The sequence below is a fragment of the Frieseomelitta varia genome, unplaced genomic scaffold (genome assembly GCF_011392965.1).
Source record: "Frieseomelitta varia isolate USP_RPSP 00005682 unplaced genomic scaffold, Fvar_1.2 scaffold_407, whole genome shotgun sequence".
Classification (NCBI taxonomy): domain Eukaryota; kingdom Metazoa; phylum Arthropoda; class Insecta; order Hymenoptera; family Apidae; genus Frieseomelitta; species Frieseomelitta varia.
In genome coordinates, this window is record NW_025110154.1 from 1 (window position 1) to 17,085 (window position 17,085).

Below are 17,085 nucleotides of genomic sequence, written 5' to 3' on the forward strand. Positions count from 1 at the left end.
TGTTGCTTTCCTTGTCTAGCGTCATTAGACAAGGAGACAAACAGCGTGTGACAAGGACAGACATATACGCGCGGTAAACAAAGAGAGCGACAGTGTGCAACAAGGACAGACATATTTGCGTGGTAGACAAGGAGAGCGATAATATGAGTCAAAGACAGACATATTTGCGAGTTAGACAAGGAGAATGATAGTGTGCGATAAGGTTAACAATATAAATTAGTTCCGGCACCTATCCTAGGGTTAATCCACACGGTGCATGCTTAAGTAGCTTCTCATGATGCTGAACTTAACCTCTTTAACCTAACTTAAACTTTACCAAAGTGTAAATTAAACATGTTACCAAGTATATAAAAAAATATTATGAAATATTCAGTACGTACACAAAAACAGTAACTGATCAGTTTTTATCAGTTCTATTTATTTTATATTTTATCTTAACATCACTGTTGAGATACTGTGTGTACTATATACTATGTACTATATACTATGACTGTACGAAAATTGTAATATTTGTCAAATTATAATATTGCAGAATATTGCATAAACAATGAAATGTTTTAAATATTCGATTTATCGCAATATAATTTCCAATACTAATTTTTATTTTTAATTACATTAAGATTATACGAAGATTACAGGAAACTTGTATGTGTTGCATTTAACTGTTTGTATTATCCACTACTAATTTGCTGTTATCAGACAGTTCGGTTCGTGTTTTATGAAATATCACGTTTGACTCTCGTCTTTTTTTTATCATTTATTTAATATAGAGGAACAGAGCGATCAAAATGGCTCTTTCCAAGCCTACAAATTTTATATTTCAACTTACTGCTGCTTACTTTCAAAGTCTTTATACGAATCCACTAAAGACTAAAGCGATCACAAGGTACGTTATAGCGAACACAAATTTTTAAATATTTTAAAAATAAACAATTCGTTCCTCAGTTGTGTCATCGCAGCTTTTGGGAATTTTATCTCACAAAAAATTTCTGGTGCAAAACATTTCAATGAAGATAGTTTTCTTGCATTTGCTCTGTTTGGGTAAGTTTAAGTATCAAGCATTCAAGTATAGCTGGTATAATTTTTGATCTGAAAATTCTTTGTTTTAATAAAATGTTCTTTCACAGGCTATTTTTTGGAGGCCCACTTCCACATTATTTTTATACATATATACATCCATTTGTAAGAAATCCTTTATTACTTTTGTTGATAGAAAGGTGTTTATATACACCATGTTATCAGGGATTAACATTGTACATGTTGTCTATATTTGAGGTATGATTTATTTATGTCAATTTGTTTCTGTCATTTATTGTTCTTTTCCAGTTACTCAAACTTAAATTCACTTCATGCAGGGTAATTCACACAATAATGCTTGGAAGCAAATGAAAAAATTATATTGGCCAGTAATTACTGCAAATTTAAAATATTTAACGTTGCTTCAGTTTATTAATTTAAAATATGTTCCACCAATAGTAAGTTCTATTATTTGAGTTTTTAATAATTAAAACTGCCCTTTTACTGATAGGAAATTAATATACATTTAACAATTTCTTTTCAGCTACGTGTCCTTGTGGTAAATCTTATTGGTTTTGTTTGGGTTATATATCTTGCGCAACAACGTTCTAAACAGTCAAAAGCCATAAAATAACATAAATACAAGACTAATATATCCATATAATAGAAATTTAGTGAATTTATAATAGAAATTTTTATGAATTTATGAGACCTATATTTGCTGAGTACTACATATTTTATATGTAAATTATGTAAATAATTTCTTATTCCAATGTTAAACAATTTAATCTGTGTATTATTGTATTACTCTATATTATATACAATGCGTTTATATATTATTCCTTAATAGTTTGTAAGTTATAGTATAAAAATGATTATGGTATAAATAAATTTTATATTCACTTTATGAAAGAAGAAGAAAATATTTTAAGCTTTTTAATTTAATCACACAACAACAATACAGAGTATATTACAGATATAATCAGAATTTCTTTCATTTCAACGATGGTAACATTCGATGGCTGTAAATTATGAATAATAAATATTAAAATCAAAAGCCATGGTGTGCAAAATATAACATAGTTTCTCTTTTGCACGTTTGTATAAACAACTTCCATTTCATATCTATTAAAGTTTTATAATATTGTAAATCGTACTAATCAAAGAATAAATTGAATCTTTCAAATTTTATAATAATCCTATAAAACAAGCGTTTCATGATAAATATTTATTCAGTTTTATAGATATGCATCAGAGGAGAATTAATATTGCAACACCATAGCAATTGACATTTTTTTTCCTCCAATAAAACTGAGTCAGTCATTATGTAAGAGCTAATTCTACAGTTCTTCTTTCTAATTATAAACAATGTAGACTTTTCAAATATGATTTTTTAACCCTATACATACATTTTCAAGACTTAACTTTGAATAATCAAGACTAATCTAATTATGTCTTTTGGTACGCTGCCTGGCCTTACAGCCAAATGAAAACTTCCTGACTAGCATTCAGATAAATTGAGTATTGCCAGTAAATGAAAGTTTAAAAGTTTAACATCACTTTTATACACTTTCTTGTCTTCGAAATTGATAAATGACTAGCTATTCGTGATATAAATAAATAAATAAATAAATAAATAAACAAATATATAAGTCAGAAAATAAATAAATCAATATGGCAAATGAGCACAGTGCTAAGCACGATAATACCTATATACAAAAGGAACAGATGTAGAACATTGCACTAAAATATTAATTATTACTTCCTTGAAAAATGAATAGATCAATTCGAAGGATGGTTTAGTAAAGTACATTAATTACTAATGGAATGTCTAAAATTTGACTAGCTGGTGTTTGTATAACAAACAATTAATATAATTAAATCATCACGCGGACGTTGAACTACTAAAGTAGTTTTAAATAAATCTTCATATAATAAAATTATTATTGAATAATAATGCGAGATCTTAAGAAGCTGGAATCAACACAGTTCATGATGCTTATACATAATTATCATTGCCTTCTTATTGCTTAAGTACTTAGAAAAACATTATTTTATGAAGACATAAAATTCACGAGACCGTGAGACAACATAATTAATGAAGATAATGTACTTCCAAAAATGACTGTTATAAAATTTTACCATATACTGATCCTACTATTAAAATATTTCTTCTGATTATTCTTGCATTTTTAGCTTCCAAATCTTGTTCCAATTTACAAAATTAAAAAATGAATAACAGACAAATTTAAATCTCTCATTTCTTTGACAATACGTTTCGCTAATAATAAATCATAGATCCATATAAATATAAATATCATGCTGTAAGTACATTAAAATCATTCTTACCTAATATCTATCTAAAATAAAAATGGAGCAATAGAAATAACGTTAGTGTTACTAATACTGAAGCTGATGGCATTATGGCGAACCATCACCAATGAGTATTGTTAAGTTACAAGATCAGACATGTGAATGCATATTAATAATTTACAAAGATTTAAAGATCATGCACCAAACTCAGAATGGTGTATTATCTTCGTACCTTTCTGATACGAAAAAATACAGTGAAACCTTTCTTTACAACTGCGCCAATTTCCAACATTATAAACACCATTTAACATGACGTAAGATCGTAAGAAAAAAGCATCGAAGGATCTCCATGATCCGCACCATTCCAAATCTGATACATAAAAGGAACGTCTAGTCTTTAGGGATCCGCTTGATCACTTCAACGCGTGTATGATGGACTTCGACTCGGGGAACAACTTGATCGATGACTTGGACTTGACCAATTACTATGTCTGCTGCTATCTGAACTACTCGGTGACGAAGGTGGTGTCGGAGTAGGTCGATGATATGGAATTGGTCGTTTCCTGGCGCTAAAATTAACGACTGTCGATATTATGATAATCGTAACAGTTATCTAACAAAATGAAAGAATGTTAGTTAAAGATCAGATAAATATATGTTAATCATGAACAACTTTATTGCATAAATTAGTATAATGTAAATAAATATTTAATATATGTATTGTTATTGATAATGAATACTGAAAACAAAGAACATGCAAAATAAATCATGCAATGCATCAAAACCATGCAAAAATAAAAATGTGTCACTTACCTTGCCATGTCTTTGATAAAGGAAGGCAGTGTGGATTGAAAATGATTCACAGAATACAATGAACAAAACTGTATATCAACAACTAAAGAAAAAGGCTTGCTTTTATAGCAGTAAATACATTTTATTTGTGATCGACATAAAATAAAGGAGAATCTCTACTGCAAATGTTTAATTTACAATAATTTATAAGGAAAATACACGCATGCTACGTTTATATGACATTTTTAGATCATTTTATAAGCGATTAAATATAAACAAAAAAAGGAAAGAAGAAAAATCATACAAACATAAATATATATACTTGTCTGAGTATACTTGAAATAAAATTGGTACCAGTGCGATAAAGTATACTTTCACTCTACAAGGATAATGAAGTTCACTGATCAAACATTATATTGCATATAAGTGTAGAATAGTGTTAAAAGTAGTCCCTTAGAAAATTATTGAAGTGATACTGATAAAGTTGTAATGTGACATATTCACGAATAATTATAATAGTCACTAAACATACTCATTAATAGTTATACTAAACTAATCTTCACGATTGTAACTATCTGCTTTGTTTCTCTCTCTTTTTGTTTTAATTATTTATTACGAAAATGAAATTCGGTATGCATCACATGTTTATTACTACATTATAATCATAGGAAAGTAATAAAAACATCTGTGCGAAGCCGTAACTTTATCTTCTATGTCTGTCCCTCGATCTGTCCCTGTAGGACACAACATAAAATGGCATTAGTTTAGAAAAGAACGTTCAAGAGTGAATTCATCGTAAACTTATCGATATCGTTGCTTTGTAAATCGTTTGTTATCCGTTGAAACTTCTTATACAAGTGAGCGCTTCAATTGTGAGAAGGGCACATCAACGACGAGCAAGTAAAATTAAAACAATGAAAATAAAAAATAAAAATAAAAACTGAAAGAAGATGAACATTTCTACGATCAATGCAACGACGTGGTCTTATAAAATTTGGCGTGGTGCGCTGTAAAACCTGCTGCTACGATATCGAAACTACGCTTCTGTAAAATACCTACCTTGTGATACGACGTCTATCGAGAAAACTAGGTGAGCCGTGACGTCGAGGTATCGACGGAGACCGAGATCTGCTAGAAACTGAACTGCTGGACGTTGAACGAGAAGATCTACTAGAAACGCTGCTTGATGACCGTGACGAGCTAGAGAAACTTCTACGACTATGCCTTGAACTGAACATAAAATGAGATTAGATTAGAAATATTTCCTGTAGAAACGGAATAAAGAAACTATATCGAAAAAAGATTAGTTATTCACCTTAAAGAAGAACGTGAACTGCTCCTGCTGTGGCTTCTCTTATCTTTATCTCGCGATACCCTGGACAACGAGCGCGAACGGCTTCTCGACTTCTTCGACAGCGACCGACTTCTGGATTTTTTCGATAATGATCGACTGCGTGATTTTTTTGACAAAGATCTGCTTCGAGATTTCTTCGATAGAGATCGGCTCCTAGATCCTTTTGATAATGATCTGGTCCTACTTCTAGACCTCGATTTTTCCGCGGAATGAGACGGAGATTTTTTCGAACGTGACAGAGATCTAGATACTGATCGTTTCGATCCCGAAGAAGACCTTGATCTGCTCAGTCTCTTCAACCTCGCCGGGGATTTGGGTGACTTTTTCGATCTTGACGGCGATGTTGAAGACCTGTGTCTAGGAGATGCCGATTTCTTGTCTCTAGAGACCGATCTAGAACGACGCCGAGGCGATCTGGAAGACCTCTTCTCCAACGATACAGATCTCGTATATGACCTAGAAGGTGATCTGGAATAAGACTTATCCCTTGGAGAGTGCTTTCTAGATACAGGAGAACTCTTTTTTGATGTAACTGGTGACGCGGACCTTTGTTTTAACTTAGTCGGAATCGGAGGCGGAGATTCACTCGGAGAACGCAATTTTATAGTAGTGTCTTTGTGAGAGACAGACAAGAGCGGCGAGTGCGAGGACGATTTGCTCTGTGACGAGTGTTTCCTTGATGTAACTGGTGAATTTTTCTTGGTAATCGTCGGAGATTTAGAACAATGATTTGTCTTAACTGTCACGCTTGGTGACCTTGAATCTACTTTATTTAAGACTGATGGTAACGGAGGAGGTGACTCACTGGGAGATCGTATTTTTATAGCTGCTTCTTCTCTAGTCAGTGGCAAAGCTGGCGAGGGTGATCTGCTGGATACTGGAGACTGAATAGCAGGTAGGTGAGTTATAGGTGATTTTGACTTAGACTTTTCTTGCACAGGACCAACAATATTTTGTACTATTTTGGGCGGGTCATTTGGTAAAGCTATATCCAACACGTTATCTTCTTTCTTCTCAACTTTGATCTTTACTGGACTTATTACCTTTTTGCCAAGAGTCTCTCTAGCCTTCGCTGCTAATCCACTCTGCAATCGCTTTAACGTATGCATTTCCTTCATTTTTTCTTCGTCCTCTGCTTTTGGTTCATCGTCTGCTATGTCTGTTTCATCCTCGCTCGAGGAACGTAGCCTGACTCTCGGTGTAATTGTTCTCATTTTTCTCACTTTGGAGCTTGACCGGGATTTTCTTTTGGTGTCGTGATTCTTCTTTTGATCTCGTTTCTTCTTCTCTTCTAATATATGTTTATAGCGTTCCGGATTTTTCCTCACGGGAGAATAACTTAAGGTAGATCGTCTAGACCTACTTCTGGTCTTACTGCGACTCTTGCGACGATCTCTAGATCTTTCTCGCCTATCCCTTTGTCTCCTGGGCGACCTCGACCTCCTTCGAGAATCAGATCTTCTACGTCTAGGAGGTGGTGATAATCGACGTCGTGATCCATAACGATCATACCTCGATCGACTTCTGCTTCTGGATACGGAATATCTATTGTATCTTCTTGGAGATCTTGAAATCCTCCTCCTTCTTGGGGAAGGACTGATTCGACGTGATCTTGAATATCTTCTAGGAGACCTTCCTCTATCAACTTTACTTCTTGAGGGAGATCTATGTCGCCTTGGCGGAGGACTCTTGTGCACAACCGGTGATTTATCCTTTTTCTCTGGCGCAGGTTTTTTGATAGGAGAATCTTTCCTTTTAACAGGAGGAGTTTCATTCCGACTTTTCTCTTGCTTCTTTGGTGAGCGATTTGATCGAGGTTCTTTAGTCGTATTCTCCGCCTCGTCGTTCTTAGTTTTTTCTACAGTTTTGTCATGTTTCATAGACTTTTTCGGCCTTTCCGGAGAGCTGAAAATTCAACAAATTTGCACGTGACATCAAATTAACAAATTATTGAATTATCCGATTTTCTCAAATTTATCAGAAAAACTTTCCACTTTGAAGCTTACCTATCTGACGAGCTCTCGGATGACTGATGCTTCCTCTTGACGGCTATTTTTTTCTTCTAGAAGAAGAACAGTACGGATTATTATGTTAGACAGGGTTATCTAATGTACACCGATCATGCATATGTATTATACTTGTCAGTAGGATAAAAAAAGAGATCGTAATTGTTCAAAGATTCTTTGGAGTCTGCTCATTCGCTCTAGTACAAATATTCAGTATTAAAAAAGTGTTTCGGCTAAAGATTAAAATATGTCGGCAAAAGTAACATAGTCGAGGAAATAAAAGAAATCGGAGAAGTTTATATGTGAAAGTTATGTAAGGTTTTTTCAATTATTATTCTGCATTGCACCTAGATCAGAGAACAAGCAGTCTCCTATTCGTTTATTCTCTTGTAAATGTGATGGTGCTTGACACAAAACGAGTGAAAAGGCAACAACAATCGCAAAAATTCGTAATAGAAAAATTACAAAATTATTATTACATTGAGTAGCGGCATATCTGGTACTCACTTAGGGAATATATCCTGTCAAATGGCGCTGATAATTACAAACAATACTGAGATTTACACTTTTGAAATAATGACTGTTAACTTGAAATCAGATAAAAATCTTTACAGAAACAAGCAATGAATCATGCTTATTCAAAGTTAGGCGACAACACAAAAATATCTTATAAAATCCAATGGTCAATTAACAACTAATTGGAGAAAAAATGAACGTAAAAGTATATGTCACATGCTCCTGTTTCACGTGCTAAGGTATATATAGTATATATAGTATAGATATATATATATATATATAATTATAAATATATGTATATGTATAGAAAGAGAGGAAGATAGAAATTTTGTATTTGTTTCCTTTGCATCATTTTTTCCTACCTCATGCTTTTCTTTTGCCTCTGCCTTTGACTTCTTCTTCTTCTTTTTCTTTTTCTTCTTTGACTCAGTTTCGGAAGAACTGAAAATATGTGCAGTTATATATAATACATTAAATAAGATAAAAAGATACAAATTTCAAAAATTTATATTACCTGCTATCATCTGAAGCTTCACTAGAATCACTGTCAGAAGAACTAGCCTCAGTCTTCTTATGTTTCTTTTCCTTTTTCTTTTTTTTAGATTTTTCTTTCTTCTTGCTAGCCTTCGGTGATTCCGACCTAGGAAATTCGTTCACAATTATTATAAAGATTTCATTATGGACAACTATAATTGATTTTTTTTTCGTTAATAATATTTAGTTTTTTTTTTAATTCTTGCAGTGGGCGTCTTCCTGTCGACAAGTGCATACCTTGTGCTGACAATAAAGAAAGCTGTAGTACAATGTATCCGTGTGTGAAACAAATATTTTAGTCTAATGATACAAGCTACCTGTTGCTGTCAACGTATTCGATTAAAAAGTAAGAAACTCGGAAAAATTAGCAGTTAATAACGCATAATTCCGACGAAATTTTTGAACTGATCTATCTCATTGCATCTGGATAAGGTATTCAATTTAAGAAAATGGAAACTAACATATGCTGATATATACATATATAATATATATATATATATGTATAGGAAATGCAGTGTATAAACATTTTATCACATATCGATATAGAAAAAAAAAAAAGAAACGAAAAATGATACATATATATATAAATATATTCTTTTTAATTTTTCACTGCAATCCCAAGTGAATTAAGTAATAAAAAATATAAGTACAACGATACATATACAGGTGAAAGTCACAATATCGGGCTATAGCTAACAAACCGACTACATAATCACTCATTTGAAAGATTTAGTTTTTCATACGTTTCGCAAATTTCTTTTTTTTTTTTTTTTTAACTGATCACCGGACATTGCCCGTTATGTAAAACCAAATCTTTCAAAGTTACAAAAGACGAGTATACAAAATATGAGGAGTATTGATATAATATGGGATTAGCATTACCTTGATAACCATCGATAGGGACGGACTTGTCAGAAAAAAATAGAGAGATGACATTAACAACAAGCTTTATCGATAACAACAACAAAGATAGAAATGCATGATTTACGCGTCAGATTACGTATAACGTTACTTTTTGTTTCTTTTTTTAAACCCGTATATTTTGTATAATATCAAAGCAAGTAAATGTTTGCCCACTGTGTCTGACATTATATTATATCCAATGAAAATCTTGCTAATTGCTAATTGTCAATGTTACAGGAATTCCAGCAATATAGCAAACATTTACCCTCTATTATGCCTATTAAAACAAATACCTAATTATATTAGTATTAGTTCTCGATTAGTCTTTTCTTTTTTTTTTCTTTTCTTTTCTCAATACAGATATTTTACATCGTTTCTTATTTTTTCGATCTTTAAAAATTTTAAGAATTTTTTTTATTATTATTATTATTTTTTTTTTGGAAAGTAGACGCGACGACCACACTTACCTACTGAGCCTACTGGGTAGGCACTCAGTCCTCCTCAGTTCTGTTTGAAACAGAGAAAGGTGTATGGGACATGAAATAGTAGGTGAGTCATGAGTCAGTATCTGACAAGAGGTGTGTAGTAAGCAAATGAACGAGTGTGGAACTTGCGGTAAATGAATAATTAACCGAGGGTCAGGAGAGGAGCCACTACGGGGGGATGTTCGTTCGGTCTTGGAGCCTGGATTCGTGTACATTTTCTCTCACATACAACGATACGAATTCTCTGCTTAAATAAGTCAAGCCACACATAACATATATCATTACATTGCACTATAATATAACGAACAAAATACCGCTATCTTATTACTACCATACTATAGTATGCTGTAGTATACTGTTATAGTACTACTGCTACGCTATAGTATACAGTATATATATCCAATTTTTTAATATACCATAGTACAATGTAGTAGATATAACTACGATAATTCTCTTCGTCTGCACTTACATTATCTCATCTATCTTTATATTGGCGGATAAATCAAAACATCGAATCCAGCCTCCATTGACCCGTGCACCATTACGTTGTCTTTTACCTTTCCTTCTTATGCTTCTTTCCCTTTTTCTTTTTAATTGCACTACCGGACCGTTTTCGTTTTTTCTTCTCCGGGACGGACGCGGTGTCCGGTGCTGGACTCGGAGTTCGTACTAATTCATACACTTTGCTCGCCGCCGCTCTTGCCTCCGCCTCGCGTGCGTGCCTCTCCGGATCTAGGCTACTTCCCTCTACGAAGAACTCCGATATCCCAAATGCCTCGCGTAGCTTTGCATTTTTCTCTTGCTGCGCCTCGGCGATCTGGTGCGTCTCTCTTACACTGCAAGAAAACGTACACATTGCATTGTCACTTCCCATCATGTAAATTATCCCAGACAAATAATAAATAGTAAATCAATAATAAAGTTATTTTGTACCACATAAATTACTCGCGATCCAAGCAATGAATAATCACAACGATCGATAATAAAGGTTCGATCGGTGACCGATATTAAGAATCTAGTGAAAAATCCCTTAACTGAGAAGAAGAACTTTTGTCAGATGTTAACAATCACTCGGTAATCACTCAGAGACACTGAGAACTTTAACTACTAAACCATATGCGAACACGTTGACCCGCACGCCACGAAAGTTCGAACGTAAACCTAGAAACACGTGGCCATCATATCTACCCTTTCAAAAATCACACAAGAATATTTCCAATGTAAAGAATGTTCTCCTTTCGTCGAGATATCGTTTTCACACGAGATAAGGAAAATCCGATGAGGGAACTGTGCTGTGAATAAAAATAAACACACGTCGAGGAGGAAGGGACGAAAACAGGTAACATGACCTATTTCGATATTCCAATCGAATCTGATCGCGCGATGAGAAGGGATGAAATGAGGAAAATTCGTACCGCGTTGAAATTTTCACCGTCATCGTCGCGCGGTCAACGGTCGCGCTTGGTGGGCCAGTTTTAATTCTGCGGAATTTCGCGATGATCCATTGAGCGTATAGCGAGATGGACGGTGGAGATGGTGAACGGCGTGTTCTCCGGTGTAGCCTTGGCGAACGTCGATGGAACCGTCCGGACAATGCGGCAAGGCAGTGACATAACACCGAAGAGAGAGACTATACCGAGGAGAAATCGAGGCGGCCCCTCTTCTACCCCGCGAGTGAAAAGCAGCAAGCGAGGCCGGGGTCGGCCGAGCCACCCCTACGCCAACGCTCGAGCGCGGATCAATACAATCCAGCTGTTCTCTTTTCTGCTATCCCTTTCGCGCCACTACTCGCTTGCTACACGCTCGAATTCAGCAGCCAACCACTCGCGAAGTACCGCTAAACGAAGATCAAACGGCCAAATAATTTTTATTCTTTTTCCTCTATATTTTATCCTATTTTTGTCACCCTTTACCAGGCTGGTTCAGAATTGGATGGTTGATTTTATTTGTAACAATGTAAATTTTTGGTAATAATTTTTACAAAATTAGATATTTAATAATTTTTTTTTTTTTTACGTCATTTCTCTCGTTATGCATAATGAAATTGAATAATATAGATATTTGGATAGTTGTTTCGAAGATTAAGTATTTTATAAATATTTCCTTTTTTTTCTAAGATAGAAAATTGAATTCATTTTTTAATTATTGAATAAAATATTTTTAAATCATTTTTTTTCTCTTTGTTGTACGTACGTGATAAAAGTAATTACTTTTGACGTTCATGGCGTGTTAAAGGGTGACAGTTGTTTACAGGGAAATGTTTCCCTTTCATAAGGAATTGGGGGTCAACAATATGAGTCATCCCCAAACAGAACTCAAAGAGAGTTTGCCTTTTTGATCTCTCGTTGATCGTATTTTTACTAATATTTAAAAATTATTATTTTAGAATTTTTGTAGATAAATTTTCGAATTATTGAAAAAAATTTTCGAATGTTTGAAAAACATAGTAAAGAAATACTTTCTTAGATTCTATCAAACTGTATGAGGTATCGAATATCTGTATATAAGTAGAGACGATAATCTGTGGTCAGAGAAACCTAGTTTCTCTACTTATCCTTTCTACTTTCCCACGAACATTGGGGGGAAGTTAATTCAGATTTTTCAATGAAATCATTCTAAGCTTTTACGAAAATTATTATTTAGCAAAGATATTTTTTGAAATTTAAAGAAAAGATCTAGAAACTAATTTTTACATTCAATGAAAGATTCACGTTTAAAAAGATTCCTCCAATATTTCATCATTTTCCATGAAAATTTCATTAAATAGGATTCATAAATTAAAGAAACTCTATCTCAAAAAGACATTTTCATAAATGGAAAAAGCCAGAAAAAATTTTAAAAATACATCATTCATCGTAATAAAAAGTTAATTATTAAATTATCAAAATAAGAAGATTGTACCTTAAAAAGACACAAGTGAAAAGTCGACTATAAAAACGTAGGGAAAAAATTATATGCTTAATACACGAAAGAAAGGATTGAAATACTGTTTATGACAAATTCACCTAACAACGGAGCGCATGTTGCTTCGCCGTCCGGCGAGGAGGTGGAGTTGTATGCGCTGACAGCAGCAACAATGCTGTCGCATCTGCAGCTGTGCACGCTTTTTTCCATTTGCCGCTTGCAATTTTCGTTTTCGCGATCGTTTCATCACCTTCTGTCTATCCAAGAAGAAATTCCCTCTCCAGAGTGTTTCGAAAAATGCTCGGCCATCAGCCGGACCTCGTCCACGAGCTGGTTTCAAAGGAGCTACCGTCACAGACATGGTCATTCCTCGTTTCGAAATCCTTAATAGAAAAGTTTCTCCTTCTTCTCGATTTTTTCAATGAATAATATATATATAATTGAAATTTCAATCTTATTGCGAATTCTCTCTTCTATTGTAATCAATTTTTTTTTTTGATCCCTTTATTAAAATACATCTTGATAATTGTTCCAAGTTTCTTTCATATTCTGTATAATGCATAAATGTTTCCAAATTACCAGACATAACATATTATAAGATTTCTTCTTTTTTTAATAATAAGATTTATAATAACGTGTTACGCGTTTCTCAATACGCTTGCCAATAAGTTTCATCTCATTTATCGAGTAATTTGCTTGGCCAGCCAGTGGCAACCCTGGAGGACAAACTATGGGTTTGAATAATTTACGGCCGGGTAATTAGATGAGCATTAAGCACGATCGGCCGCTAATTTACGCTAAGGAGCTCTGCCGGTCGGGCGACGGGCGTGCGAGCAGTTCCGATGCAGCTTAATCCCTTTCTCGAGCCAGGCTTTGATAGTTTAGGCGGCCGGAAGGGGGATGAGGGCTGGAGGCGAAGGTAATGGCTTCCTCCCCCGATTACACCAGCACCGTATTCACAGATTCTGCTATCCTACCGAGAACAATCATCCGGCGGCGATGATGAAAACGTCACTTTTCGTCTCTGGATTCTTTCCTTCTCTTTTCCCTTTTTTTCTCTCTGTTCCTATCTTTCCTTGTTCATCGAGGAAAATTTTTCGTCGCTTGATCGATTGTTTCTCCCAATAGTAATCGTCGTTGAAACCACTCTCTCCTCGAATCAACTAACTTTTTGCTTATTATTTGAGAAATTAACCTGCTTAACGTTGATTTCTCTAAAAACTTTTTGTAAGTATTTTCTCTTAAAACTGTTTCTTCGAAACTTTTGTAAGTTTATATAATTAGTAATACGTATGTATATTGTATAGATATAGATATATCTTAGCGACTCGTGTAAGAATATAGGAATATCGTAATTTTATTCTAGCTTACACACTAAGGAAGACTTCGTATCAGGCACACTATAGTCGCCACACTTCGACTCATGCACACCGAGTGCGTTAGAGAAGCAAGACGCCTTAATTAATTATCGTCGATTTATCGACCTGGAGACACGTGGATTTTTTATCATAGAAAAATTTCGAATCCCATCTAAATTTTCTGATTTCTCTTCTCTTGTAATCGATTCTAGACACGTGGAGATTTTATGCTCTTCTGTTAAATCTTCTCGCGTGCCAGCCCTCTGCGTTGGAATTTTCGAATTTCCTTTTATCCTTTTATTCTTTTCAATACGATTTTCTTGATTTAGCAAATTTTATAATAGATGTGCGTATTTATACGGAACATGTGCGTTTTCAAATTTCATTATTAAGAATGAATTAATATACGAGCACGAGAGATTTCTCTTCTTTTTTTCAAATTCAATTTACGTACCTTAAATTACACATTACACGCCGATCGATCACTTACGATTAAATTAAAACATATAATATATAATATATATGTATGTATATAATAATCTACACGCTAATGGAAGACTTTTGTGATTTGCTTTGTTGCGAGTGTATCACGAAACCGTTACATGTTCCCTCCTGTTTTTTGGTCTCTTTTTTCTTTTTTTTTTTTTAATTTTTTTCTTCTGATTATTGGCCGACGATCCGTGTACTCGACAAGAGTCGACGACGCGTAGCGTCGCAACGCCGGTCCATCCTCGCACTGAGGCGGAAAGAGTCGAGTATGAGAGATGCTGGAACAGAACCCTCCCTCTCTCTGGCTCGACCCTTTGCGTATCTCTGTTTCTCTTTCTGTGCACCTCTGTATCTCCCTCTTTTCGTGGGTGGCGCCGGCGCTATAGGATACGTCGATATCGGTCGCATAATATCCCTGAAAGCCGTCTCGAGAGAGAGAACGCGGCTACGTCTCCACTCCCCAATAATATTGGGTTTAGCGGGAACTTGAGCTACCGATCAGAAGCCGCTGCAGCTTCAACATTACGTTTACACGAACTTTAGATGCCGTAGCTATTAGATTCTTGCCTCGAGGCAAGAAAAATTAAAATCTTCGAATTTTGCAGTCCGCGTGTTTTAAAACGAATTTGAAATAAAGGCTAGTTACACGGAAATCCAGATTGCAATTGCGTTCGTAATTTTGAATTATATTTATAATTTCGTAAATAAAGGATAATAAAGGATATATCCTTGAAATAAAGAAAATCTGATATTACTTGTCATTTACCATGGAATATCATTTTAATTTTATAATATGAAATTGCTCCTAGAATATCGTTTAAGAAATACGGCACATTTTCTCTGTTTATTTATTTTAGAGTTTTAATTACTTTCGATATGGTAGTTATATCAGGATGTAGGAAATAAATAAATGAAAGAAAATATACTTACTTTACACGGCCAAATTCATCTCTAGATATTACTGGTTTGGTGTCAGTTCCCATTAACATGGATCTGTATGATTCTACTTTCTTTGTTACTTCCTCAGATGTAAATCTATAAAGCACAGTAAAAAAGCAAATAAAGAATACTAGCATTTATGCAATTATAGCTAGCGGACTAGTCAAGTAATGCACTGCATAGAAAGAATATGTTGAAGCCAACGATAAGCCAAATCCAATTGAAGTTCAGAATCTCATTTGGTATTGGGTTCAAGGGATCAATGAAGCTTCATATTTCTTTCGTACACAATGTGTATGTGATTTTTTAATTTATTTTTAACAAATATTCATTTAACTATTAATTATGACATTACAATAATAGATTTATGTATAATATTATTATAAAGATGATATTGGGATATAATAAGGATGATTATATATATATATATACTTACCCTTGTTCCTCTAAAATATCTGCTAATTCTGCACATTTGACTTCAACTTTCCTTTTTCTAACATGGTCAAGAATATCTTTGTTAGGTTGTTTATTTAGTTGATCTAATTTTCCTTCATCTGTCTTGTAAGTAACTTTGTCTTTTGTTTTGCGTACAATTGCCCAATTTCTTTGGACATGACCATTAGTTCCCGAACCCCGCGGTGTTTGTAATCCAATTCCATTGTACATTTTGCACTATACCTGCAACCACAAAATATGAAAAGATTCTAAAGTATAATTTATTAATATATGCAAATAGTAAAAAGCAAGTCCATATTTGATAGAAATGAATTTATATAAACAAATTGTTAAAAATATCATATAAGTGATATAATAATTGTATCTGGATAATTAAATATGTTCATTCATATTTGTTATATCAAACTAAAAATTTTTAAAGCAAAACTTCATAAAAAAATATCTCAAAGAAATGACATTATACGTATATATATTCTTATTGACTTCTAGGATCATAAGAATATTTTTATACTTAATACAGATTAATGTGTATCTTAATAATGAATGACAGTAAATGTACCAATAAGCATACTGGTTAAGAATTTAGAAACCTGACTAAAGATCATCTTTAGTAGAAGAACAGAATATATTAACGGAATTCTTCCAAGTGTTCAGCATGAAATCTTAACCAAATCGCGGCGAATCGATCGACAATATGACATGATTAAACTAATAACTTTGGAAAGAACGGGAAGGTAGGTTAGAATAGAACGCACATAAATCAATTATCGATCCGGTGAACGTTGCGCAAATTTCACGAGCATTTACTTCGCGTTGTCGGGCAAGATTACCTTTACATTAGTGATACCACCGATGATCTTGTCCCATCCACGTAACTGTCGATTTTTAAACTCGTCTCAAAATGAAACCAATTCGGAAAAAAACACAACTAGTACCGTGATTTCTGTGGCGTTACCGTTTCACGCGGCAGCCTTGTAACGTGCCGTATGGTGGCGTCACTGCGGAGACATAGGCGCACA

At 34.1% G+C, this 17,085-nt stretch overlaps 3 protein-coding genes across 11 annotated transcripts; 1 reads left to right on the top strand and 2 right to left on the bottom strand.

Moving 5' to 3' along the window:
• Positions 1 to 169: 169 nt before the first annotated feature.
• Positions 170 to 1,802, top strand: LOC122531641 (peroxisomal membrane protein 2). 3 transcript variants are annotated; one of them, XM_043659724.1, is made up of 6 exons: positions 170 to 202; positions 771 to 886; positions 946 to 1,041; positions 1,128 to 1,275; positions 1,356 to 1,475; positions 1,562 to 1,802. In XM_043659724.1, the coding sequence occupies exons 1-6, from the start codon at positions 185 to 187 to the stop codon at positions 1,649 to 1,651; spliced, it is 588 nt and encodes a 195-aa protein (XP_043515659.1). In that variant the 5' UTR covers positions 170 to 184; the 3' UTR covers positions 1,652 to 1,802. The 3 variants fall into 3 exon arrangements, with proteins under 3 accessions (XP_043515659.1, XP_043515660.1, XP_043515661.1); XM_043659725.1 differs by lacking the exon at positions 170 to 202 and adding an exon at positions 233 to 372; XM_043659726.1 differs by lacking the exon at positions 170 to 202 and adding an exon at positions 556 to 645.
• Positions 1,803 to 2,249: 447 nt separating this feature from the next.
• Positions 2,250 to 17,051, bottom strand: LOC122531635 (serine/arginine repetitive matrix protein 2). 7 transcript variants are annotated; one of them, XM_043659702.1, is made up of 10 exons: positions 16,897 to 17,051; positions 16,047 to 16,288; positions 15,602 to 15,706; positions 10,478 to 10,756; positions 8,513 to 8,638; positions 8,361 to 8,439; positions 7,483 to 7,538; positions 5,438 to 7,381; positions 5,182 to 5,352; positions 2,250 to 3,899 (listed from the first exon to the last, which is right to left on the bottom strand). In XM_043659702.1, the coding sequence occupies exons 2-10, from the start codon at positions 16,274 to 16,276 to the stop codon at positions 3,749 to 3,751; spliced, it is 3,141 nt and encodes a 1,046-aa protein (XP_043515637.1). In that variant the 5' UTR covers positions 16,277 to 16,288; positions 16,897 to 17,051; the 3' UTR covers positions 2,250 to 3,748. The 7 variants fall into 7 exon arrangements, with proteins under 7 accessions (XP_043515637.1, XP_043515638.1, XP_043515639.1 ...); XM_043659703.1 differs by having other exon boundaries at positions 16,047 to 16,282; positions 16,894 to 17,033; XM_043659705.1 differs by lacking the exon at positions 2,250 to 3,899 and adding an exon at positions 4,421 to 4,856.
• Positions 9,123 to 10,382, bottom strand: LOC122531643. The gene is made up of 2 exons (XM_043659728.1): positions 9,903 to 10,382; positions 9,123 to 9,439 (listed from the first exon to the last, which is right to left on the bottom strand). The coding sequence occupies exons 1-2, from the start codon at positions 10,133 to 10,135 to the stop codon at positions 9,355 to 9,357; spliced, it is 318 nt and encodes a 105-aa protein (XP_043515663.1). The 5' UTR covers positions 10,136 to 10,382; the 3' UTR covers positions 9,123 to 9,354.
• Positions 17,052 to 17,085: the final 34 nt, after the last annotated feature.

Coding starts and splice junctions, on each gene's coding strand:
- LOC122531635 (XM_043659702.1), bottom strand. CDS start 16,276: ATGTACAATGGAATTGGATTACAAACACCGCGGGGTTCGGGAACTAAT. Junction 7,382..7,482: donor TCCGAGAGCTCGTCAGATAG/GTAAGCTTCAAA, acceptor TTGAATTTTCAG/CTCTCCGGAAAGGCCGAAAA. Junction 5,353..5,437: donor AGTTCACGTTCTTCTTTAAG/GTGAATAACTAA, acceptor TTTTATGTTCAG/TTCAAGGCATAGTCGTAGAA.
- LOC122531641 (XM_043659724.1), top strand. Junction 887..945: donor AAGACTAAAGCGATCACAAG/GTACGTTATAGC, acceptor TTCGTTCCTCAG/TTGTGTCATCGCAGCTTTTG. Junction 1,476..1,561: donor TAAAATATGTTCCACCAATA/GTAAGTTCTATT, acceptor ATTTCTTTTCAG/CTACGTGTCCTTGTGGTAAA.
- LOC122531643 (XM_043659728.1), bottom strand. CDS start 10,135: ATGTACACGAATCCAGGCTCCAAGACCGAACGAACATCCCCCCGTAGT. Junction 9,440..9,902: donor CTACCCAGTAGGCTCAGTAG/GTAAGTGTGGTC, acceptor TTTTCTGACAAG/TCCGTCCCTATCGATGGTTA.